This window comes from Toxotes jaculatrix, chromosome 10 (assembly GCF_017976425.1).
Source record: "Toxotes jaculatrix isolate fToxJac2 chromosome 10, fToxJac2.pri, whole genome shotgun sequence".
Lineage (NCBI taxonomy): Eukaryota > Metazoa > Chordata > Actinopteri > Toxotidae > Toxotes > Toxotes jaculatrix.
The window spans coordinates 2,788,922-2,815,880 of record NC_054403.1 but is presented as its reverse complement, the minus strand read 5'-3'; the positions used below and the strand labels follow the sequence as shown (position 1 = coordinate 2,815,880).

The 26,959-nt window shown below is 41.1% G+C and overlaps 1 protein-coding gene across 1 annotated transcript in view; it reads left to right on the top strand.

The window, feature by feature from the left end:
* LOC121188809 (GDNF family receptor alpha-4-like) overlaps nt 1-26,959 on the top strand; it is a 40,806-nt gene that overhangs the window by 6,558 nt on the left and 7,289 nt on the right. Inside the window, exons 2-7 of the mRNA XM_041048722.1 lie at nt 17,383-17,679; nt 22,253-22,324; nt 23,382-23,736; nt 24,120-24,229; nt 25,422-25,556; nt 26,613-26,749. Of these exons, the coding sequence (XP_040904656.1) occupies nt 17,383-17,679; nt 22,253-22,324; nt 23,382-23,736; nt 24,120-24,229; nt 25,422-25,556; nt 26,613-26,749 (1,106 nt within the window). The remainder of the gene's footprint in view (nt 1-17,382; nt 17,680-22,252; nt 22,325-23,381; nt 23,737-24,119; nt 24,230-25,421; nt 25,557-26,612; nt 26,750-26,959) is intronic.

The following is a 26,959-nucleotide window of genomic DNA, read 5'->3' as shown; positions in this document are numbered from 1 at the left end:
ACAAGTATTACTAAGTCAAAGGTTTACTTCCATCTAAACCAGCCAGGGTATGGGTTGTTGTGCCATATCATCACAGGGCAGTTATGTCATGTTGCCACCACGGTCGCATGGCACAGTCGTTCCTGATCGACTTGTTTTCCAGCATTGTTTTTTATTTAAATCCCAGTTTTTAAAGGAAGCCATTAACCACAATTTTGTTTAAGTATGTTTAAGTAGTTGACAGGAAGAGAAAACAACCATGTGCCTTAATTTCATAGGAAATCGAAGGGAGCGCAATTGATTTTCCCACCTATGTTGCTCTGCTGCTCTGCTTTGACTCTCAGTGGTGGACGTCTCCAGTAGGCATCCTGTCGTGTCCTTTATTTGGATTCATAGGTGTGAACACAATGTTAGTGTGTGACATCCCTGACATCACAGTCCCTCAGCAGATGCCCCTCCCCTCTTTTTGTAAAAAAACCACAGACAGACAACAGTCCCACTTTGCCAAAATATACGGAGTGGAGACAGCAGCTCCTTCAGTACACAATGACGCGGCAGGAGTTCCTTTGCAAAATGTAAAGAAAAATGGGAGGCATTCATCACTGTCTGAGACCTTAGCAACTATTCAGACATTATCCATTATTTTGCTCTTTGATCATAATTACACTAATTACGGCTCATCTATTACCTCAGTTTTTCATAAACAAGGAAGCTGGGGAAATGAGAATATAGAGGCTTAATGATTCAGAGTCTCTGAGTGTCTGAAATGTGATTAGAAATTTGCAGGTGACACACTGACTTTGGTACAAATTATTCTGGTTCATTTAGGAGGCGGGGGGGGGGGGGGCTGGGTTGTGGGCTTGAAGTGACGGAGAGGGGAACCAAAGCTCAGCTCATAGCGCTGATTTTCTGCAAACTGCTCCATATGGTCTGGCTTCAACATTTTTTTTTTCATTATTATTATTAGAGTGGTTGACTTACCCTGGTGCTGCAGAGCTAATTTTACCAATATGATGAAGTTTTTGCTCTGTTAAAAGGTCACTCAGACTCCAATTATTAGCTCGGAAACTTCAGCCATCAACCATGAATGGACCCTTCTTTTGACGTCAATGAAAGCTGCATTGCTTTGGTTTGGCATTAAGGTTGGGGGCAGCAGTGATTATGGTAAATTCTCTATGGTTGTAATGCTGTCAAACTCATGTACTATAATTATACAAGGCTGATATTGCTTGTTCCCAGGTTTTCTTACTAAGGAAATCACAAGATGACCAAAAGGCCTCATTGGCTGTGATTTTTAGTTAAAATGGTTTCTCACTGATTCTAGTGAAGGATCATCACAATCACAATAGAGGAGGACCCTGATTATAGGATGACCCCCCCAACATCTGTTCTTCTTTTTGGAGGAAAGGAAACACTTTGACATTCATCCTGTTGGGAAAGTGTCCATGATATACCAATAATCAAAGAAGAGGAGCACCATCATCATTGAAGACAAAGTGAAAACATGAAATGAAATAAAGCCCACATTAGTGTATCTGGTCCATCAGTCACAGACTCGGACTCTCTCCTGTCAGACTGTGGAGGTCAGAATCATATTTTTTTTTCTGACAGTCAGTAGACAGTCGGACTTCAGCCTTTCTGAGCTCGTCGTCTGTGACAGCTGTAATTCTTGGCTGTTTGACAGATTTCCTCCCCGGTTTATTGTTTCTGCTGTAAAGATGTCGAGAGATGCTAACTCCTTTTCACCCATCAAGAATTTATGTCTTCCGTGGCATCAAACTCTTGCAGGTTAACTGGGCTAACCAAACTCTCTTAGTGCCGACTAACTGTAAAAACACTTACTAGCCTAGCAACATTAAGGCTACAAACAACCAATAATACAACACTTCAATGTTACACTGATCCTCTCTCCACTGAAAAAGAATATCTAATGTTGTGAACATGTGATTGTCTTTTCAAACACATTTCCAGAAAAAATATTGTATTATAGTCTAATAATTGGGCCAATACGATAATTTGCTGATGAGAGAAGTTCCTTTTTGAATTTGGGAACATTTTTCTTGCTTTCAGCTCTGGGAAAAGCTAACAGGTGAACCTTGAATCAAGATTATTCTGTCAAACTATTACATAATTTGTTTTAACTAACACAGACAAATCCTGAAATGGATTGTGGAAGCACTGTTGGTCAAGATAAAGCTAGCAGCATTACATTTATCCATCGTGTTTGCATTTATGGTGTTGAATATGAAATGTTTCACCACGTTACTCCTGAGATGGTTTGGTTTCAGAATCATCATCCTCGCTGGTTTCCTTTCTTTCTCGTTAACACAAAGATAAACCATTGTTTTAGTATGAAAGTTCATTCTTGACCTGATTTAAAAAAAGCAAGGGTCAAAACCTCACATGTGGATGGCCCATCATTTACCTGTTTCTCTCCTCCTCTCCGTGCTCACATATACAGTCATTTCATTCAGCTGAATTCACAGTAAATCTGTTCTCATCAACATGTTTCTCTGTTTCTGTGTCAGACAATGGAACAAGTCTAAAACAGAGACTGAAACATGGCCCATTAAGATCCATGTTAACCCGCAGTCACTTCAAGACATTTCCAAGCTGCTGCTAAAATCCTGATTTCCATCTGACAGAATCACCACACACACAAGTTAAAGACAAGAGCTGTGCTGTGATTTCAGATGGATTTACCTGCTAAACGATCAGTCAGAGAGAAAGTTAGAAGAATAAGACTCATAGAGAGGTGTGTCCGTGGAGGGAAATACTGGCTACTGCCTTCTAAGGAAAGCAGCTGAAGTTTGTCCAAAAAGTTACCAGATTTTTTCTCTGGCTGCTTTTGTTAAAAAAAAAAAAGCTACTGAAAGGTCTGAAAAGTTGGTAAGTCCAGAACAAAGACAAAGATTTTGCCAATGTGATAGAAACTGTTTGTGTCAATTCATTTTGAAAGAGATGAGGAAATGAGGAAACTCCAATGTTCAGCCGTGCAACCAATGGTGTAGCTTCATAACAAACTCATTTCTATCACTCACTTACTCAGTCACAGACACTTGGGGATGTAGTGCTGGACCATGGCCAGTCCAGCCCACAATCCCAATTTAGGTTCCATCTCCATCCGCTGAGGAACACAGTGCTGACTCACTTGACTTGACAAGCACATTTGTGGCAGATGACAGACTGTGTGATACACTTAAAAATGTGGTTGAAAACTCCTGGAAACTCTAGGAAGTGGACCTTGAGTTGGGTCATAATTCCAAGGTCAAGAATGAACTTTTATGCAAATGCATAGTTTATTGATAGGACGGCAGGGTATGGAATAAACCAGATTTGCTGAAGTTGGATATATCTTTATAATTTTTTCCATGTTCACATGGTAGCTCAAATTTCAGTTGGTGGATATTATATTTTTACATCGCTGTAGCAGGTCAAAGGCTTGCTTCACTTGCTGTACGACTATGAAAATGTCTGAGGAAGCTTTACAGAAGTGAGGCAAAATGTAATCATCAAATCTGTATGAGGTCCGGCTGAATTTGACCTTGTTCGTTTAGATACCAAAGCTCTGTGTCAGCTTTACAGTGCAGTAAAGTGCTAATGAATAATTGAACTAGCTTTCTGGTCATTTACTGATTATCTCAGTCTCCAAAATGTTGACTCCACCCGTCAGACCCTGACCCTGGCATTTAAATGAGAATCTGTGATTATGTCCTCATTGTTGTGGGTTTTTTTGTTCTCTATAAAGCTATATTTTTCAGCATACTCTGTGGTCATTACTGAGATGTCTTTTTTTTTGCAGGTGTTCAGTTTAAGTTGAAGTATTTGTAGACGTCTGTCTTTTCTCAGTACTGCACTTCATATTCTAACCAGCCAGTTATTCCTCTCCTTGTCCCCAAACAATCCCCAAAAATGCGAAACGCATCACTTCCAATTCTCATCACGGTGATGGGAATACTTTCACCCAGAGAAACACAAACCCTCTTTCTCCACCACGGCCAGGTCTGAGTTTTTCTCTGCCCAAAAATAAGAGGAAGAGATTGGAACAGAGAGGAGGATACCAGCTGATAACAGCTAACAGCCAGTATACAGTTTATTCTGACCAGGTAAGTCAGTCACACTGCGCAGTTGTAATAATAGAAGTGAAATCACATTGTGGATTACCTGCAGTTGTGCTTTGTGCTGTAAACGAATCCAGCAGCTTTCGCATTAAATCCAACCTTGTGGCACATGATGTAAAATACACTGCAAAGGCCACGAGTAGCTGATGCTGTTTTTTTTTTTAAGATGCTTATTTGACTGCCTCAGAATTCATGTAGTAATGATTTGTGGATGTTAGAGTGCTTCATTATTAGAAGATGATCTGTTTTAGCTGCTACCTGTGATAGTTGAAGTGGTCTCAGACTGTTGACCACTGTGTCACACTTCATTGCCACAGGGTAGCTAGTGATTGATTGATTTATATGTGCAGATCTACTGTTATTGATCCATTGACTTTATATGCAATCTTTAAAATTAATCTTAATATGATTCTGATATTAAAGGAATAGTTTGACATATACATGCATGTATAAATGCATTTATTTGCTTTCTAGCTGAGAGTTAGGTAAGAAGACTATTCCCACTCTGTCCTGTCCAGTAGAGGACAACATACAGTGAGTTACCAGTTAGCTTAACATGAGACTGGAAACAGGGGAAAGCCAGGCTGGATTTATCCAGAGGTAAGGAAATCCACTTACCAGCATGTCTGAAGGCCAAGCCACATAGAATGCAGTCTATGAATCCTCTTTGATGTTCATCTCTGGTGTGTCTCACAGTGGAGATACGCGTCCGTTTAATGAAATGTATCAGTCCACACTAACTCCAAGACAACTGAGATGTGTGAACCCTCAAACCCCCCCCCCCCCCCGCCCCCACAATTTTTTTTTTCTTTATCAACAATGACAGTGCGGCTGTCATCATGGCAGATGTGTAAGGGGAACTACCACAGAGGTGGTTTTGAGTACTTTCCTGTTTATTTGTCAGTCTGTTTATCTGTCTGTCTTTGGACAGATTTTTTTCACGATAGCGTCACAACCGTGCATCATGCAGTCATGCTAATTTTACAGGTGTGTAGATGAGAACAAAGGGAAGGCAGTGTTTGAGGATGGGTGAAGTCTGACCCACACCCATGTATTAATAATGTAGTAATGAATTCTGAGGACTCGTGGGTCAGATTGTCAACATGTTGACCGGCATCGCGGCTGCTGTGATCGTATCACGGTCTCAGGTTGTATGTTCTGATTTTCTGTAGAAAGTGAAACGTAAGAGCCACAGACAGCATTAAATCACACACATCTCCTGCTCTTTACATTGTATATGTTGTGAACTTACTATGCTATTTGTAAGATATTTGTAAGAACCTGCAGGTTTCACTATAGGTAGATTTCCATGGCCAGGGAATTAAAATCAATTAGTCCTCAATTAGTCCACCAAATAAAAACAATGCCGATTTCTTCCTGTGGAATCAACATAAAAACTAGTTTGATTCAGTAAAGTTTGACTGATCAGCCGCGTAATATAGTTTGTTCACAGAATATGTGGTTTTACGGGGAGGGCCTTATGCGCTGTTTCTTGGCTGGTAGCTGTCACTTCCTGGAGTCTTAAAGTGAGGTTGTCAGGCACCCAACCAGGAACTATCTGGCACATAACCCCCCTAATACGACGTGACATTTGTGGAAAAATGAAGGAAGTTGTGAAAATTTGTGCAGTTTGTGTGTTAATTTCTGTCCATTCATGTCAGTGCCCCTGGGTTGGGCCCATGTGGAGAGACAGCAGGGAGGACAGGCATGAATTGCTGTCTGCCACTGTGTGTGTGTGTTTTTTTGATAAAACCACCAAATGGCACCTAAATCACACATTTCCTAAACCTACTCAGAGTGCCTTTAACATGATGTCACCTGGCTGTAAAACAAAGAGAAGAACCCTAAGATTTATCTGTTCTCACTTCATGTTCATGTGGATCTCATCCCACATAGACCTTGATTAAAGAATGGATAGTTCAGTCACAGCCTGACCCTGTCCCTGTGGCAGGTGGATCTGTTGGGAGTGTGTATTTCACTCAGAACCTGTGTGAAGTTTCACATTCAATCCAAAACCTGGAACGTTTGGTTTGGTTGCTGAACCGAGTCAAAGTTAAACAAACGCGCTCAGTGTGAACGGTCGTCTACCTCGAAGCAGCTCACCAGAGTCTTCTTGTGTTTTCACACACAGTGCTGATGTGCAGCAGATGGCATAGTGGATGTTCATCGTCCATCAGTGGGAAAACAATGATAAACCCCACCAGCACTGATGAAGAGTGCTGCCTGCCGTCTGCAGACACAGTGTGGTGACAAAAGTTTAATCTTCCCCTTCTGCTGTCTACTGATGACAAACAGGTTTTGGAAATTCTACCAAAAAAACTGAGGCGTGTACATTTATTTATCAACGTGTACTTCATGTTCTTTTCTGGTGAAGATAAATTGGTAAAGAGTTTTCTTCCTCGGACTTAAACATTTTGGAGGAAAAAGGCTCGCTGCCAAAGTTAGCTTTAGCTAACCATTTCTCTTTTATGCTTGGCCCCCTTTGTAGTCGGCATAGTCTTTCTGGCTTGGCAACGTACACAATGTGTCTTTGACTTCCTGTGGGAACATCTCTTGAAAAACTTTGAAAGGGGCCGACGATAACAATAAACAAGGCAGCAACAACACTGGCTACCTTATTCATTTCAATGGGGTTTACTGTGGTTCTGTGGGGGTGAGTGGGAGGGTAGTACCTCAAGAAGTTGGTTCTGGCTCTAGTTGGCATTTTGTATCAATAATTTGATTCTTAGTTCACAAACATTAAGATGGAGAATGAAATTAGAGAATGTGAAACTGTAACTTCTTTTGTTCCAAAAGAAAGAAAACCTCATTCAAAACTGACACTTGAAATAATGAAATTACAGACCTTACTTTGTGGTTCACTCCATTTGTTTAGATAAGAAGGGCAATATTAAATATATATATCTATATATATCTAATATTGTTCATTACATATTTCAGTTTTTAGAGACCTTTTAGAGACACTGTTTCCAATCAGTCTACGACCTATGTGGACTAAACATCACCATGCTGATAGAAATGATGTAGATTTTATTGCCATGATGAGTTCATTTTACCAAAAACAAGTACGGCAGTATAGTTCAGGCCACCCTGCAGCAACATGCCACACACTATCAAAGCCTCTTGTGTTGTTTTGTAGCAGTGCTATTGTCCATACTGAAGCAAATTAAAGACAAACTTGAGAACAACACAGGTTTTCTACCGAAAACGAAACCTCCAATACTAAACCAACAAAGCACATAGCTTGTAACTGCCTTCCAGAAACACCCAGGTGTGGTGTCGCTGTCAGCTGGAGCACATCCTTCCAAAGATTTCTCCAAATGACAGCTAGAAAAAGAAACACACCACCGCAGCTCTGGTGAAGGTTCGGATGGGTTGAGGCACAGCTTGGTCAGAGCCGCAGAGAGACTGATGTTTAGGTTTTAAAAAGACTACAACTGTACAAACAAAATAACCCAAGGTCCACATACCAGCATTTTTCCTGAGATATCAAATGAGTATCCAGTTTACTATTCTTTATGACAACTGAGCAAAATTCCCCGAGGAAGACTGTGACCTTGAGTTATATTTTCTTTTGAATTTTTTTTTTTGGTCAAACGACTGTTTCCAAGGTTAAGAATGACCTTATAATGATTAAAATAAATACTATAGTAAGATTAGGAACAAAGTGCTATTGAATGTTGTTAGGAAACGAGATGCGAACATGTCCCACGTTCGCACGTTCCACAAGAGTCCATGGTGAGTTAAAGACTCAGCTACAGTGTTTGGCTTCAGCCTCTGCCGTGTGTGCAAGGCTGTCTAATTTCGGCATGTTTTGTTCACCGCAGTGTAAGCTTGAGTTTGATGTGTTGTCAGACTGCAGAGTAAGAAACAGAAAGCCTGGACAGAGACTCTCTGCGACTCCAGAGCCGTTCATTTAATGACGTCCATGTTAGAAAATACTACTGAATGAAAACAAAAATAAACAAGTCGCAGCAACTCCGCAGCAACACATTGACAGGTTACTGACTGTAGTGTATTTCCTTGGTCTGTAATAAGCAGTATTAGACTTATCTGCATTAGACTGTAGTGAAAATGTGGTTCTGAGTATCATATGGAATTATTACAGCAGAATCCGATGTGTGGTTTATCTAATTTATAGTTTTCTCAATCTGGGAAACGCCTTTAGTGTGAAGGTTTTGTGCAGGGAGTGTGCTGTAGATGCTGTTCTCTTACACCTCTTGTACCTTTTTGTGTGGGTTCCAGCAGAAGGCTTAGTAAAGGCCAGCAGACAGCAGTGTTTTTGATGTGGTATTAGGCTGTCTGGAGCTTTGACACAGAGCCAGAGTGGTCTGCGTTTGCTGGATTCACTCGCCTGTGGAACGTGGAATAAAGCTGTTTTCATTAGTGTCACAGTACAGAAAAATAAATATCAAAGTATCGCATGATGTATTGATGGAAAAAATCCAATATGTTGATTTCACTTGTACTCTGGGTTAAATTTCTTCAGAACCTGTTTAATTATTTTTGTCATCTCTTGAAATGAATATTTTAATGTTTTAGTTTTTCAAGATTTTGATTGGTGAGAAAAACAATCAACATATAACATGTCAGTCAGTGAGCTTCAGAGGTGCTGGTAGACCAGCTGTTCCCCTGTTTCCTGTCTTTATTCTGAGCTAAACTGTTTGTATATTTACTTCACAGATATGAGGCTGGTATCAATCTCCTCACTTATGAAATGTCTTTGTCTTACTTTCAAAAAATTGAAAAAGAGTATTTCCTAAACTGTCAAACTATTCCTTAAACAACCAAAGGGAAATTGTACAATAGCTTACATGCAGTCATTGTTTGACTTTTTCTAAATCTATTAAAGGGGAATTTCAGAGGTTATGTAGGTAATAGGTTTTGACAAGGAAGAAGAATGTGTGCAATAACAAAGTTGAAACCTCTGGATCTGCTGCATCAGTTAAAGACAAACAAAAAAAATGTCTATCGCAACAATGTTAGACCAGTTATTTACTCTTATTAAGTGCAGCATATAACATGTCATGGTCATCAGTTATTAGTCTGTGCTTTTAGTTAGCTGGAATGTTGATGACAGGTTTTTACAGAATCACAGCTCCCTGCATTTGTTCTGAATGCCAGGTGAATATTTTGGAATAGCCTGTTGAATTTAACTGAAACGCCAAATGTTCTCTGCCGTGTGACCCTGAGTGGAGCTTCCTCATTCAAAACCACTGACTGAGGTCTGTGTGACTGAGTGAATCCATTGGACTTTTATCGTGAAATCAAACATTGCTGTTTGTCTGAAATTGCAAAGCAGTGAATTCTTTTATTTTGAAGAGGCAATGTACTACCTGGATGACCTGGATGAGATGACCTTACCCATAAAAATAAGACCACATGCTGCTTTGAGCTCGGCTCAGCCATAAGTGTGGAAAAATAATTCAAAAAAAGTCTGTGTGTGTGTGTGTGTGTGTGCTGGAAATGCTACCGGCAGACATTATGTGTGTGACCTGAGCATGACACGACCCCACAGGGAGCTGCTAACATCAGACAACACTGGGTTTAAAGTGGAAAGGCAATGTTTCCCGTGCAGCAGAGGTGGAAGTGAATTTGTTTGTAGAAGTTTGATGATGTGACGCTGGTACGAACCCGGGGCCGGCCTCTGGTCAGAGAGCCCGGTCTGGATCCAGCCGGTCCGGCTGAGCGGCTAATGTCTGATGTGTGGGCAAAGTGAGCTGAGGCAGAGTGTTGGGATGCGGCGCTCCACAAAGGCTGTTTGTTCAACCAACAATGTTTTATGTATGTGGTTAGTCTTTCATCAGCACACTCAGTATTCAATTTACATACTGTCTACTGATCCGGCACTGAATGTTAAGCTGTTTATGCTATCTCAGCCACTTTATTCTGACACTGAGATGTGTGTGTGTGAAAGTCTGTGTGTGTGTGTGTGTGTCTTAGACAGATTGCTTTGCCCCCTCCGCCCCCTCCCCTGTGGTTGTGCAGTATTGTGTTCTGGTAATAATGATGGGTTCTGTGCCTCCCAGTCTCCCTCCCAGCAGGACACACACATAAAAGGGTCCTTCTCAGGGCAGCCATGTGTGTGTGTGTGTCTGTGTGTTGTTTTTGGCGATTGTGTGTGTATATGTGTGCATCTTTGTGTGATTCTAAGAACATCATTTTTGGAGGTGCATGCTGATTGTGCCTCATACTGTGCGCGTGTCCAACCCATCAAGGTTCACATTGGTACGCTCGCTCTCCGTCTCTCTGCCTCTATCTCTCTCGCTCTCGCTCGCGTTCCACCTCACCCCTTTTTCCATCTATCTTTCCGTTCGCTTATTTCTCCTCCCTGTATGACATTTCTGCTGTCCTCAGACAACTTCTCTGCACTTCCCCCGGTGCATATCAGTTATTGGATTTTTACCAAAGGAGCCTCTCTCCTCTTTGCTCTTGCAAATGGAAGCGGCCACACATCCTAAAAAAAAAAAACAATAGTTTCTCCTGGAGAAACATACATGAGAAATAAATAAATGAAAACGAGCTCCGAGCATCATCCACGCCAGCTAGCTGCGACTAACTCGGCTGAAGAGCATCTACTGTAATCTGCTACAGAAAGAGGAGACAGAGAGGTGGACTGCTGGAAGGAGGGTGAAAACAGAAAGTTAGATGAGTGGAAGCAGCCTGTGTGTTTTTTTGTCTGTGATCAGTGGCATAAAGTCTGATCCACAGAGTTTTCTGAGCTGGCAAGGAACCTTCATTTTGGAATGGTTCAAACAAACTCCTGCACTGTTTGGTTCAGAGTTTACACTGAACACTGATGTGGACCAACAGACCACAATGAGAGCTTTTTGAAAAGGAGGGTGGACCCATCAATGTTTAACATGAATTTGAAGCCCAACTCCTGTTAAATTGTCCCGTCCATTTGTTTACCATGGTAACTCTAAAGGCAGCAACCTCCTCAGCAATCAGTGAGAACAGTAATTTTACAGTAAGATGCCTCCTCTCATCCTCTCTTTCTGTTTGTTCATCCTTTGCGGCAGACAGTATGAGGCTCTGTTTCTCTCTCACATAATAAAGAAAGAAGATAAAGAAGCAGATTCAGGTTCAGTAAGAGCATCATTTAATGCGCTGATGCTGATGACGCAGGGTGACTGATCTAACAGCTCTTGGTTATTTGTAATAAGTTGGTGTGAATTTGAAATCAAGCAGAACTAACTATTCCCTTCTCAGTGATTCAGTTTCATCCTCAGAATGAATCCTGGGACCTGACACTTCCTCTGCATTCAGCAAGTGAGCAAGCTGTTGTTTCCTTGAATAGAAAAATTGTATAAAGTCACATGATTGGTTAATTTACAGTATGAACCTTGTATGTTTACGGCACAGCAGTACATGTGGAAAACAACTGAGCAAGAGTGCACCACTTACAGGACGTCATCATTGTGCATATTAAAAAAATCATTGCTGTCTCAGACGTCTACACGTGGACTGTCAGTAGCAGATCCTTCAGCTACAGTAAGTACAGACATCCACTGTAATAATGCCTGTGAGCACAGAGAGGACAGAGACTGACATCTGCGCACTGATTCCTCTGTACACTTTGTGTTGACAGGACATCAGCCTGATGTCTGCAGACAGCTGTTAGGCTACTGGTCGCTCCCCGGCAGGGACGGACTGAATAAAGCAGAACACACACTCCGTTCGCTCCACTTCCACGGCGTCACATCTCGTAGCCAGAGATAATATCTCTTCAACAAACACAAACAGAGCTCAGATCCGTGTGTATCACTCTGTCCCTCTCATAGACACCAGAGTCTCAGGCCTGTAAACTGCAGCTGGTCCTCACACACTCTAACTGTTCACCTTACAGTTTACAGGGTGGCTCATACAGCAGCTGTCATCTGCATCACTTATTATCTAAAAATAATAACGATTGATAATAACAGACATTTTACACAAAATTGATTTTTTTTTTATCCAGACCTCCTCATTGTATTATGAAATTGTTGATTCATGGATCCACACATATTTATAAAACTTCCCCAGAGAGTAGAAGAGATTCTTTGGTGCGTGGCCAGTGGGAGAAACGGTAATGAGCATGTGCAGCGAACTGCACAATGTGAAAGAAAACCCAGAGGCTAGAAAAGTTTTTTTTTTTTTTGGCTTATTATTGGAAAGCAATTTTCAAAGAAACGACTGATCGTCATCCTCGAGTCTGCTGACCACTTCTTGCATTCATGCTCCAGGTCTGAATCAGACCTGAGATCTGCCTCTGATGAGTGTCTCTTGATTGACATTCAAAATAATTAAAAAAAAAATGACACAGCTGTAGTTTATGAAATGCTCCTCTTTTAGAACATAAGAAGAAGCTGAGACACCCCATCCTCCACCCCTCCCAGCCCAAACATCCATCTGCTCACGCTTGAAAAACTGTTTTATCCTGCGTCCCATCAGAACACTCGTGTAAAACCTGCTAACTACTCAGGGTTGTTGGTTTTTTTCTCGGTCATCTGATAGAAAATATTCTGTTTCTGCATTGATTCAGAGAGTGGTACATCAGTTTTTCTTTGCGTCACTCATGTATGCGCACACACACACACACACACACTGGTGTTGACTTTGTGTCCTGATCTAAAGATGGTTTCTTTTTGTACTTCAGACATAGAGGAGTAGCAGCACAGAATAGAGCTGATCCCAGGGGTTTGGTCTGAATATCAACAGCTGATTCTAATCTAGATTAACATTCATATAAAAAATAAACTAAATAAATAACAAAATAAATAAATAAACAACAATAAATACATTTTCAATTTTTCTGAAGTCATCACAAAATAAAACAATGATGATTTCTACTCTAATCCCATTAACAAATAGCTCACTGTCACTATGTGCAGCTTGTGTTACAGTTCATGTGCTCGGCGAGGCCGCATACACACACTGTTAATTATGGCTCTGAAATCTACAGTTATTTACTGTATTAAACACAGTAACATTACTGTGTATGATTTCTACAGTAGAATGTTGTAAAGTTTACAATAAAACCTTATCCACATGACAAAATTACAGTAGTCTAAGTATTAGTGTAAATAGTAAACTACTGTATTTTTCATTTTTTTAATCTTACACACACAGAGACACACTGCATGTCTCGCTCTGTGTGTAGTATGTCAAAATGAAAACCTATCTTTTTTTTTTTTTACTTTTGATCAAAAATTTTTGTACTTTTTATCATAATTTTAACCTTTTATATTACATTTGTGACTTTTTATCTCATAATTATGACTCGTAATGACCCGGGAATGGGCTTCATAATATTATCCAATGAGGTTCGAGAGAGTTCAAAGGTCACGCTTCGAACGGACCAGTCACGTCATCGCAAACAGGACAAACCGCGAGCACAGCACTCGCTGTTCTGACTCGTTAGTGATAGGAACGCGCCGTGAATAATCAGCGTTAGTCAAATTTCGGTTCCTTACACAAGGCTTTGTCTCTTGCTCGTGTGAATTTTTGTTGCGTTTGTGTGTTTTTCGTCGTCTGTGTGGATTTCATTCACTTTTTGCAAGAGAGAGATTCAGCGCAAACGTATCCGTGAGAGCTCTTAGGAGACGTCTCCACCGCCATTAGCGTTATACAGGTAAGCATATGTAGCTAGCTTATGTAGTGATATGTAGCACGGACTGACCAGAAGGTCTTCGTTTTATTTTTTTTTAACTAACTGAAACATTAGCCAAGACAGAGACCCGTTTAAAGCTCGCTCCTGGAGAGTTGTGCCGTTTTTTATTGTGTTGCTTCGTTGCGCTGGGAGAAGATTTTTTTTTCCACCCTTGGTCTCTGCGGGAGTTTCCATGCTGGAATCGCGGATCCTCCACCAAGTACTTGTCGGGACTTCCGGAAAATCAGTAAGTAACATTACCATCACTTTGAGTAAAAGAATAATTTTACGCTCAGTGCCTCCCTTGTCAGACTGTGGTGAACCACATGTATCCAGCTAGGAGTATTAACCAGTTAGCTTGCCATCAAAATGAATTACTCATGCAAGCACTGTAATTTCACCACAGCTTCAATTCCTGTATTTGTTTGTCATTTGAGGATACACAGAAATCTAGCTAATTTTAGATTTCCATGTGGCGTAGCAGAATGCTTTGCCACTTTTGGGGACACATGGCGCACTTCAAAGCCACATTGACCGCTACACCAGGACTTGAAAGGCAAATTGATGGAGTTGATTTGGCTTGCACTGTTGCACTCAACCTTACATCAACATCTTCATTGGCATATTAGAGATGGCAAAAAAAGTGTCATGCCCTTATATTAAGTGTTCAAAGTATTTTCGTGTCCAGAGAGCTGTCAGTCTTAAGGGTGTCCGCCCAGCACAACACACTATTGAAACACCCTCTGTCACTTTCAAAGGCAGTCTGTACAAAAGAGGCATGACTGTTACCAAAATAACACAGGGTATCTATTTGGGAAAATGTTGATACTGATAAATGAGTCAAACGTGCATTTTGTTGTCCAGCAGTATCAGTCTTTGTCTGCTGTGGTAAAAGTACCTTGACACAACTCCGACATCGCCATCTTAGACCCTCCTATGTGGTGCAATAGAAAGTAATTGTAATAATTGTAATTGTTAATGTGTTTTCTTCTTTAATTTCAGGGCTCCAACTGGGATTCTGGGTCTCCAAGGTTAGGGCATGTAAGAGGCCATAGATCTTTATGTCAAGTGGCAGGGAAATGACGATTTCTCTCTCTAAGAAGTTTCTTATCATTTCTGTTTTAAATGTTGCATTTTACAGTTTTTACAGTGTCCTGTTGTATTGTCCATGCAATAAGACACGGTATTTTACATTATGTTGCTACTGTGTTTTTCAAAAAATGTAGAATTGTGAAGCTTGTCTGTTAATATTTTGAGCTTGTGGGCCAGACTGGCATTTTTGTTTTTGATTTCTTGTTTACGATCGCAATATTTTAAAAATTCATTGTTATATTTTTGGTATCTGAAGTGGTACTTGAAAATTTGGTTTGGTACATAGTGGTGCTTGGTCTGAAAAGTTTGGTAACCTGTTATCATATTCCTGCTCACCAAATGTCTTAAATAAATAATTGTGTTAACAGTTTTCTTGTTTTCTGCAGTTAATTGAAATATTTTAGAATATGGGGGATTCTAGTAATGATGGCTAATAGTAAATCACAGTGAGACGGTATTTAAATTGTTAGTGAGAAACTGAATTTACGGTGATTATGCTAATACAATACAGTTTTATTTATACAGTAAATGCAATTGAAATCACAGTATTTAATTGATATTTCTTCAACAGTTAAACAACTAGTACTGTAAATACAACTGAAATCACAGTGTTTAATTGTTTTTATTTTATTTTATTTTACAGTGAATATGTAAATGGAAGTACTGTACTTTTACTGTAAAAAGTATTTACAGTTACTTGCTGGCTAATTGTTGCCAGCAAGTTACTGTAAATGTTAAGGTACTTTTTTTTACAGTGCAGTGAAACCCCCTCCCTGTAAACAGTGTCCTAAGCCAAATCATATAATGTTATGTTTTAAAATAATACATCGAGATAATCAGGAGGAGTAGACACAATACAGCCCCAAATGAAATGCTGCAATGAAACTGAAGTGAGAATCTAACTGTGACAGGATGAAGTGGTGTTTTGGAAGCACTGTAAGTCTGCACTGTGTCGGAGAGTCTTTTGAAATCAGCTGCATAATTTGAATTTGCTTTCAGTCACTTAGCGCTCATCATCATGAGGAACAGTAGAGAGATGTTAGCGTCTGCAGCACAGAGACTCTGAACAGTGAATGCAGTCCAGTCACACCATAAACGTTGTGCTCTAGTTTTGCTTTGAAGAAGCTGCGAAGGTTAAAATGAGGAATCTGTTTTCACTGCTCAAATCACCACATTCATTTCCAGTGCTGATAAAATAGAATGATGTACAGAGTCATTCTCTGTGAGCTCTCGCTCTCTCTCACACACACACACAGACCCAGTGAAGTCTATGGAAGGAATCTGGTTGTCATCCTGAACTTTTTTATTTTTATTTTTTATGTTAGCACATTTCTGTAGTACTAGAAAATGAAAATGGATATGACACTGTCGCCTGCTGTGTTTTATGAAATCTTCCTTGTATTATCTCTAACAATGTGAAATGCTGTTCTAAAAGAACTGTTCGTGTCTCAGGTGTTTCGATTCTTCTTCAGAAAAATGAGTTTAGTAAACTCTGGGGTTTTGGATCTGCAGCCTTACCTTGGTTTGGTTTAACCAGTAATTTATAGTGTCTTATAAAGAAGAGTCAGAAAGCTGACCTGATGACTGTTCTCTGATTTTACTATTGTTAAGTTGTGTTATTTGCATGAATGTAATTGCTGTGTCTGTATTTACAGACTCCAGACGACAGACTGTACAGACATTAACTGTAGATAGCTCACTGGCTGTGTGTTTGTGTGTGTGTTTGTCTCCATTTCTTTCAGTTATTTCCCTCCGGTCTCGCTCCTTTTCCATCCCCTCTCTGTATGTTTATGAAGTAAATTCATAAAGCCTGAGGACTTCACCTCATAGCTTCACAGTCTGTCTGATCACACCTTAACGCTACATTTTAGCATTTACTCTCATCCTGGCATTGTCAGGTGTAGCCTCAGCCGCCCCCTGACAAGCAAACATTACTGGGCTCACGTAATGATGAAAAACCTCCAGAACAGTACTGCAGTATGAACATGCAGATCCAGAAAATAAAGCCTTACCAAGATGCTACACAGTGACATACTATCATACGATGAAAGGCCTGGTCATGCAGCAAAATTTCAGGACAAATTCATTTCATTTCAGTGAAATCACTATCACTTGACTCCATCCCTTCACCTGGTCTGCAAACAGCTTCGGGTTTTTCAGCTTTGGGATGTATGAACGTTGAAAGATTACGCAGCAGATGCAGTTTAGATTGATGATTTTTTTTCTCGGTGGTGACAGTTGGTGATGACAGGTGATGGCTGCGGGTGGCACCTGAAGTGCTCCAATCACACGACAGTCAGGTGAATGGTCAGAGGGTTGGATGTCTCGAAGTCCTTAAATAGTGCTTTCTGGTGTGACCACACCTTAACACATGGTTGCCTGTTTGATGAAGCGTTCTTTACAGCATGAAGCTTTCTGCTTTGGTGTCAGGTTTATATTCACTATGACCAGTGTGCTGAGAGTTTCTGATCTTTACACCTCCCTCTTTCCATCTCTGTGCTTCGATTCCACATCTTACTCTTATAATATGTCGTCTCTGTCTCTTTTGTCCTCTCTTAGATGCATTGCCATCCTCAGCACCCATCTTCCCATTCCCTCCCTCCTCCACTGACTGTGTCGAAGCTCATCGTGTGTGCTCCGCCGATCCCCGGTGCGAGGCGTTGTACCGAGGCTTGGAGCTGTGTGCGGCTGACGCAGCGGTCTCTCCACTAGGGGAGCAGGCGGCAGCTGAGTGCCTGGAGAGACAGGACGCTCTGCTGGCCAAACACCCTGCTCTGCTGGCCTGCAAGTGCCAGCGTGGGTTTCGCAAGGAGGAGCAGTGCCTGCGCATTTACTGGAGCGTTCGCCTGCTGCCAGGTCAGTCTGGGCTCTGCTGGGGGTGAGAAAAGGTTTGCATGAGGGTCTGAATGTGGATGCATTTCTAAAGCAGGGTTTGCATCCAGTATTTTTTTTAAGAGACACACAAGATATTAAATTAGAAAAACTGAATAATGAGAACACCCTTCAGCTTAAAACAGATCATTTAAAAACATTAAATGAAAAAAACATTCATTTCCACATTGTTTTGCTTTGCCAAATCAAGATCACGACATTCTCATAAGAATCCTTCCATTCATTTTCTATATCCACTTGGACAGGTAGCCAGATTACCACAGGGTTTAAAGCTGTTCTATATAAATATGAGCTCAGGTGACGGTGTACAATGTAAAAACGGCTGCAGATAGTTATGCAACTAGAGAGAATCATCACCAACTCTCCTCTCAATGGCCTTTACAATCTGTACAGCATGTGACAAGCTCAGCGTACAGCTGTTTATCTGATAAGGGAAACCTCCCTAAGAACAAAGGAGGGATCCCTCTTCCAGGATGGACAGAAATGCAGGAGATGTTGTATCTGTAGAATAAAGCACATGGTAAATTTACAAGGAGAACAATCAGGATTAGGAAATGATAGACTAATAGATCATAGAGACAACATTGTAACCCAGCCTGGACATTCACATGCTTGAGGGAACAAACAGAGGGTTAGAGAGATGCCGTGGCTTTACAGACATCCTGTGCACTGTGCTGTATGTGTTAGGTTAAATGAATTAACTGTGACTAAAACAGACCCACTGCAGGGAGGATGTTAACAGGTAGAAGAAGAAAGCAAAGAATAAGCCACAGGCTGAAAGGTCAGGTGTAAAGATGAATTTTAAGTTTGGATTTAAAGTTTGGACTCCTCAACAGAGTCATACCGTCTGATGTCAGTGTGGAGCTTTTTTCCAGGGGAAAGGACAGAATAGGAAAAAGGGGGCCTGTCCATTTAGGATTTTGTATGCCATTAGAAGCACCTTAAAGTCTGATCTGACATGCATAGGGAGCCAGTGAATGGAAGCTAAAATTGGTGTAATGTGGTCAAATTTTCTGGATCCAGTAAAAATTTTAGCTGCAGCGTTCTGAATCATTTCAAGACTTTTAGCACTAGAACACAGCCAACCTGAGAGCAAAGTGTTACAGTAATCAACCCTGGAAGGACACAAAGGAGTGAACTAGGTTCTGTGCATCTGCCATGAACAGAAAATACTGAACCTTAGCTGCTACACAGGCGAGAAAAGGCATCACTGGTGATAGCTAGGGTCAAATGTAAGATTTTGGGCTGTCATGCAGCAGTCGAGAACTATGGTTACTTCATCAAATCTACAGTATGTTGGGCTGAGTCAGTGACCACCATCTCACCATTTTATCAGAATGTAGGAGCAGGAAGTTATGTGATATCCAGCATTTCACAGTCAGACAGTCGGGCCTCTAATTTAATGATATGAGAATGGTTATCAGCTTTTACAGGAAAATACTGCTGAGTGTCATTAGTGTAACACTGGAAATGAATTCCAGGACTGAAATATCAAGAGAGAAAAGAAGGAGGACCAGGAACAGAGCCCTGGGGTACTCCAGGGTCCACATCAGAAAATACTGATGTTGTATTTTTATAGGAAACACACTGTGTTCTTTCAGGTAAGTAAGGCGTTAATGTGAGGGCGAGGTCAGAGATGTTCTGTGATGATCTATAGTATCCAAAGCCACACTGAGATCGAGTAAGAGAAGTACAGAGGTAGAATCTGAATGTGTCGTCCACTTTGATAAGTGCAGTGCTGCCAACAGATAGGACACACAACTTCCTCTCCAGCATGAAGAACACCATAACAAGCACAGAAGAAGGACAGAGAGACAAAGCATGTGACATAAAGTAAATAAAGTAAATTAGTCTTGTCCAACTGATTGGTATTTGTTAATATCAGGCATCATTTTATTCTGAAATCCTGGCTCTCAGGTGAGCTCTGATGTCACAGACTGACAGGTGAGCTGTGTGCTCTCTCTGAGTCAGGCCTAATATGTGCGTATGTGTCTGCACACTCATGCTTATGAATGAGGGAAGAGACAGAGAATAAGGTTGCATATTATTTTGTCCATCGGACACAAAACGTTCCTACTAAAAATAAAACCAAACCTATGCTGGAGATGAGGCGCTCACTTTGTCTGCAATCTCATCCAGCTTGCTGCAGATAAAGCAAGAGCTGTACAGGGCGAGCAGCTAAGCCACTGCTGCTTTTGGGTACGTTTGTATACAGCGTGTGTTCATGGTGATGGAGGAACATGTCGTCCAGTTCAACAGTGTGGCTCACTGATGTGTTTTTAATAGTTGCTGGACAACAATGGAGCTCAGTGGCTCAGAGGAGAAGATACACACACACACAGTACTTGTTAGTACAGTAGAACACAGTGATTGTTGGTTTGACCGCACATGACTTTTGTTGACAAGAAGAAAAATATAAATCATCACATTCACCCCAAACAACTTTCAACTAACTACTGTGCATTCATTCATTCTGAATCCATAATCTAAACACTTACCAAACCTCTATCTTCTGGTTTGACCATAAACGTGTCGCAATCCCAAACAACCTTATGCTGAAGAGAGATCCAGTCAAAAAGACCTCACACACACACACACACACACACAGTAACAGAAGCATATCCAGAGTGCTGGTGTGATGTGTGCATTAGTAAGTGAGCTAATACTAGCCAGCGGACTCCTTCTCCCCTGTGGCCTATTAGTCAGCGGAGCATTAGTGTAATTACACACTCTTCAGTTCCTAACGCTGCTAGGCTGCTCTAGCGTGTCATTACCATAAATATATAGCCTGGAATAGGATTTACATACATAAACACTTTACATGCCATTACATTCTTGATTGAGTTTGTACTTTGGAGTGTGTTTAAATAATTTGCAGGAACAAACGGCTCGTCCACTAGTCAATCAAGGCTCTGCTAATGGGTTTCACAACTGGACAAAAGCTGCTTCCAGTAACGTGAGCTCATGGTGACTTTGGGCTTTCCCTCCTGTCATTTTAATCCCTCATCTCATCCTTCATTTTGTCCACATTGCTGTTGGCACATCCAGTTGTGTTCATCAGAATCAGAATTTGAAACAGTCAAATCCTTATATAATGTTATCCAGGATTCATTACGCAGCCTACCCGAGCAACCAGAGTGGCTTAAGAGTGGTGTCTTTACCAGAGGTGCTGACTGATCTCAGAGCTGCCAGACACTGGACATACAGAATGATAAAGGACAAAAACATGGTCTTCTTATCTGCGTCAGACAACTATTGGATGATTTGCCATGAAATTTGGTTCAAAAGTTCATAGACCCCAGAGGATAAATCCTAATACTGTGGTGATCCTCTAACTTTTCATTTAGTGCCACCATGAAGTTGACTTTTTTACTTTTGAGGAATATTTCTCCACAGATGTTTGAAGTTTCTTTTTTGCCCAGTGGTTTGGTTTATGATGAACTACCTGCAAAAATAATGACATTCTCATCAGCCTCAGCTGTACTGTAGCATTTGGTGCTAATGAGCAAATGTTAGCGTGCTAGCACGCAGCTAAGATGTTGAACGTGGTAAAAACGTCAACATGTTAGCATGGTCATTGTGTCATTTCGTTCCCGTGGTCGCTTTAGATCACAAAGTAAATGAAAGAACGTAAACACAGTTACTGTGGGAAGCACAATTAAAGCATGACCATCTATTGTTACTATCAAAAGGTTAAATATGAGGCTGAATCATAAATCAAAACCTGCACAGTGGAGGGGGGGTGTTAACAGGCAGACTTGTGCAGACAAGCAAAGAAGCTCAAATTTTTTGAATTGTGCATAGATAGTGGGTTTACTTCAGGGATCCCTCTGCACTGCAGGGGGTGCAAGGGGAGGACTTTGTTCTCCTAATTAGCTTTTGTGAAGTAAACATCAGTTCAGTACAGTGAAGTGTCAGAAAATACACCGCACAGCTTCATTTAGAGATAGAATAGAATATATGACAGAATCATTTACTTCGCACTCAGAGCTGCGTGCTGGTGACGCCAATTTAACTATGTTTGACGTGTAAATCAATGATTTATGACTGAATTATAGTTATAGTGATTTGAACATATTGTACATGTTAATGATGCAGATGACTCATGTTTACAGCCCTGATCTTTATGATTTTCCACCACTGTCATACTCTATCTTTCCTGTGTCACTGCCTGTGATTACTTTACTCCTCTGTGTGTCATTGCTTTTTGACACCTCCAAAAAAATCAGGTTATCTCGACTCTTTGTGCGATGACATACCCAGCCCAGATCACCGTGACATCCTATTGGAAAATGTTGCAGTTTACTGGGATCAAACTTTCCAGGAATCATCAAACTTTTATTTTCATCAGTTGAATGCTTTCTAAATCCTTTCCTGTTCACAGATCCTCAACTTGCAGTACAGGTCAGGTACACAGCTGAAACTCACGGCCTTTCCTGTCATAATGTGGCTTATGCTCTTTCATGAAACAGAAATGTTGTAAAAGATAACTCAACTGTTTGCTAATGTTTGTTTGTGTGTGTCCCTTTGTCTCCAGGGGAGGATGAGCTGGAAATATCTCCCTATGAAGACACATTAATGGATACTCGCATGGCCTCCTTAGTGGCAGGTAAAACACACTCTGACGACAGCACACACACACACACGCACAGAGTCACTCCTGCAGTCTTTGTTATGATTAGGTAATATTAGTCAATGTCCATCACAGTCACACATGAAGTATTTAATGGCAGACAGCTCTATAGCTCTGTCTCACCAGTCATACAAATACATGCCACGAATCACTAACCGTAGACGTGATAATCAATACGCTTCAGTCAATACAGATATAGTAACTAGTGCCTAGCTGCCTGAGGGGACTCTGCTCTTTGCATTTCCATTCTTTTCTCTCTGTCTCAGTATCTATTTATACCCTCAGAGTTTCTCCTTGTGCACTCAGTTTGGTGGTTTTAGGCAAGATCAGCGGTCTGCCAGGGCTTCCAACATGATAGTTCATTTTTTCTGAAATTAGTAATTTTTTTATCTAGCTTTTTTTTATTTGTTGTGGTATTAACAGTCACAGAACCCACAGGATTGACTCCCTGAGCCTTAACTCAACGGGAGTACATTGTACACAAAAACTAACACCACTGCTGAAACTGATTGTTGATTACAACAAGTTCCGGCCCAGTTCAGACTTGGTATTAACATGCGTCTTGTGATCCAATCACAAGTGGACAGCTCTAAGTACAGGTACGGATGTACCCAAGGCGCCTTCAGGACATATTTGAGATCACTCAGACCACATCCGGAGGTGGTCTGGACCACATATGGCCACATTCTTTTAGGAGTGTGAACACAAATCTGTCCTCTAAGCAGATGTACATACTGTAAACAAATACAAGTTTTGCAAATAGTGTGAACTGCCTTTGTGAACACGCCAAGTGCTGTTTTGATTTCTTCTTCTTCTTTTACTTTTCAGTGGACTAAGCATAGGGAGTGCATTGCTGTCTCCGGTTAAAAACAACAACACATTTGGTCTTTGCAAACAAAATTGATATACTTACTTTATTTGCATATAGAGCAGGGAAGTGAGATCTGAGGGGTTTGGCTCTTCCATTTCCCTCTTCACAACTTTCTGCAGAGTTTTGTGTTTCGCTAATTCAAGTTTTCCCTCACTTGCTCAGCTTCATCTTTCATGCAACTGGATGATGAGAACCAGTGCCTGAAGGCGGCACAGGACTGCGGCCTGTATGAGAAGTGTGGTTCCCTGCGATCAGAGTATGTCCTGGCCTGCACCAAGCGGGTTCCCGGGTCCAGCCGATGTAACCAGCACAAGTGCCACCGGGCCCTCCGGCGCTTCCTGGAGCGGGTGCCTGAGGAGTACAGCCTGGGCGTCCTGTTCTGCCCCTGCACCAACACCCTGTGTGGTGAGAGGAGGAGGAAAACCATTGTACCCTCCTGCTCCTACCAGGATATGGAGGGAATACAACCAAACTGCCTCCACCAGCAGAGTTTCTGTCGCCGAGACGACCTTTGCAGGTCAGTCGCAAAGCCAAATATACACACACATGTATGGGGCTGATACTGTTTGTTAATTATATTTAAAATGGCTGTAAAATGTATTAACTCTAAGTATTTAACACTAAACAGCGAAATAAGACCACATTGGTTCATATCCCATTATTTTGTCAAAAATGTTACATGGAAAGAAACTATGAAAAGAAGAGAAAGGGCAAACACACCAAAATGGGTCAATACTTTTTTATACTACTATACAAAACAAAACAACAACAAAAAAATTGAACCTCCGTTGAACCTAAATTTACATGCACACAAACTCACCCCAACATACACACCCATTCAAATTTCCTGCCCATTTCTTTTGTGTTTGATGTTTAGTTTGTTGTTTGTGTTGTTGCCAGGTCCAGACTGGCTGATTTCCTTAATAACTGCCAGCCATCTCCTCTGACGGCCAGCGGCTGCCTGAAAGACTCAGCTGGCCTCTGCCTCCGAGCCTACGCTGGACTCATTGGTACGGGAAGTTGGGGAAGGAGGAAGGATGAGTAGTTGCATTACATAAAAGAGAAAGCTCCATTTTACCTCCAGACACAACTTCCAGGACAGAAGTTTTGGCAGCCTAGTTTGTCTCTAGGACACTTTATTAATCATAGTTTAACTGGCGTCACCAACTTATTTTAGCAGGTAATCTTTCACATGATAGTAATCAGTGTGGAAATGTTATCTGAAACAGCTATCATCATATTAAAGATATTAGCCAGATATCAGACCAACTTATGGAAAGTTATAATAAATAATATAATATCTAATAATACAAAATAAAAGTAAAAGACGTAAACAAAAAAAAATCCACATATAAAATACAAAAATATCTGCTCAGTATGTAAAAACAAGTTGTTTCATTAAGGAGTGTAACAGCACCACATGGAAGTGTTTAGTGTATTTACACTGAGAAACTAATTAAAGTTTATTTTCACCAGAGTTGCTGCAGTAAGAGACATTGGCCTAAGCACGTTGGGGTTAACTTAAAGTTGAACACACTGTGCTAAGACTCTCTAAAACAGATTTAATAATATATATACATTCTCAACATAAAAAGTGGCTGCACAGAATCCGGTGAGTGGATGGGAGGAAGGATAGAGGGTCAGAATGGGAGAGGAACGGGCAGAGAGGCAGAAAGTGTGTGAACGGGATGATCAGACAGAACAGAAGTGGAGAAGGAGAAGCAGCAAGATAGAAAATGAGGACCCATGACAGCTGACAAGAGATGTGGATAGAGAAGTGTTGAGCAGCTTTCTGCAAGCTCTGACAGTGATGGATGACTTTTCTATAAGGCTCAGAGCTTTTTTTTTTAAAGGCACAACCTGCATCATCCACATATTTACACCACGGTAGCCTGCCACAGATAACCAAGCCATGTTTACACACTGCACTGGACTCGTGTCCTTTCTGCAGATGATAGTTTAGCTTAGCTTGCTGTAAAGACCAAAAAAAAAAAAAAAAGCAGAACTCAATTTCCCAAACTGCTCAAAGTAAAATGCAGAGTAGAAGCCGATAGAAGCTGCCACAGTATTTTTGGCCATGACGTCATTTGTCTCTGACAAGTCTGAGTTGTTTATATCTCTGACTTACTGTGATAGTGATTTATTGACATTAAAATAAAACACGCCGCTCCTTTGACTAACTTTGACCCTTCTGACCCGCAGGTACCATCATGACGCCCAACTACATCAGTAACGGCTCTGCTGATGTGTCACTGTGGTGCAACTGTGAAGGCAGCGGCAACCACTGGCAGGAGTGTCTGAGACTGCAGCGTATGTTCACCCACAACGCCTGCCTGCGTGAGTCTTCTCTCTCTATACGCAAAATCAGATGCCTTTGATTTATTTTTCCGTCGAGTGTTGGCCATTAAACTGAACTGATTTAGTGATGGATCAGATTTCAGACAGTTTATTATATTTTTATTAGCATTTTGAGTGGTGTTAGTAGTTGCTGAAACTTCAGCATGCGTCTTATTTGTGCAGTGCAAAATTGGTTTTAAGGAATTCCTTAGAAGCTCACTGCATAAAAGGATTTTATTTATTTAAAGAAATTTCCTAAGGACATAACTTGATCTTATTTTGCATCCAATGTTTCTAATAAAAAATATATCCTAACAGAAATAAGGAAATTATTTCTTAGGGTTTAATGCCCACGTTGCTCTGCATGCCATTTCAGATGCTTTTTATACCAATGCAATAGAGTACTTAGAATTGGGAATAAAGAAAGTAATATTTAAGACTTACCAAAACTGTTGTTATCCATATTGTTCTTAGAAAGCCTGTTTTAAATAGTGCAATATTTAAAGCAGGCTTATGAAATCAGCATTAATGTGTCACCATCAGTGATACTCTGAGGAGCAGCTCAAAGGGAATAAATGAAAAAAAAATGGCTACGACATGATGTCTGCTCAATCTGTCTGGGTGGCTGGCTCCTGCAGCGATGTTCACAGCTTGAACTGAACTCTGCCTCTTTATATGTCAGTTACATGCTACAGCTTTAGCATTCATAAGAGTCTTATAGACTGTGTCTGCAGCATGAGGCTTCTGCGAGGCTCGAGAGGTGTGAGCAGCAGAGCCAGAGGGCAAAGCCCTCCAGCTGTCACTCGGTCACAGCAGCTGTCAGTCAGGCTGTCGATACACACCGAGCCTGTAATGTCCAAACACTAAAGGCTGGATCGATGCATCAATGCACTTCCCATAAAGCTCTGTGATTTATCAAGCTGCCGACAGCTCAAACAATAAAGCTGCCAAATAGATATGAAGGTTCACGCCCACTCAGATGCAGCGTCGCAGCGTGCGGGCTGGCCCGGGCGCTCGCACAGGCAGACAGGCAGTGATGAGGCTGTCTCCATGCAGGTAACTCTATCAGTTGGATGGGGAGCCCCGGCTCCCTGCCTGCAGACATCACCCCCCCTCCTGCTCCTAGACCCTCCCCGTTGGTTCAGGAGGATGAGCTGCTGAGCAACAACCACCTGCCTGAACACAACAACATTGTGAGTACACTTCAGTGCATCACGTGCATCACCTGCACATTTTCAATTAATTACCTTTCAGACTCTAAGTCTAAGTTCTAGTTCTCTAAGTTATACATGTATATAGATATAGATAGATAGATAGATAGATAGATAGATAGATAGATATACTTTATGTACTGCATTTGCCAAATCTTTCAGACTGTAAAATATGTGGATTACATCTACCAC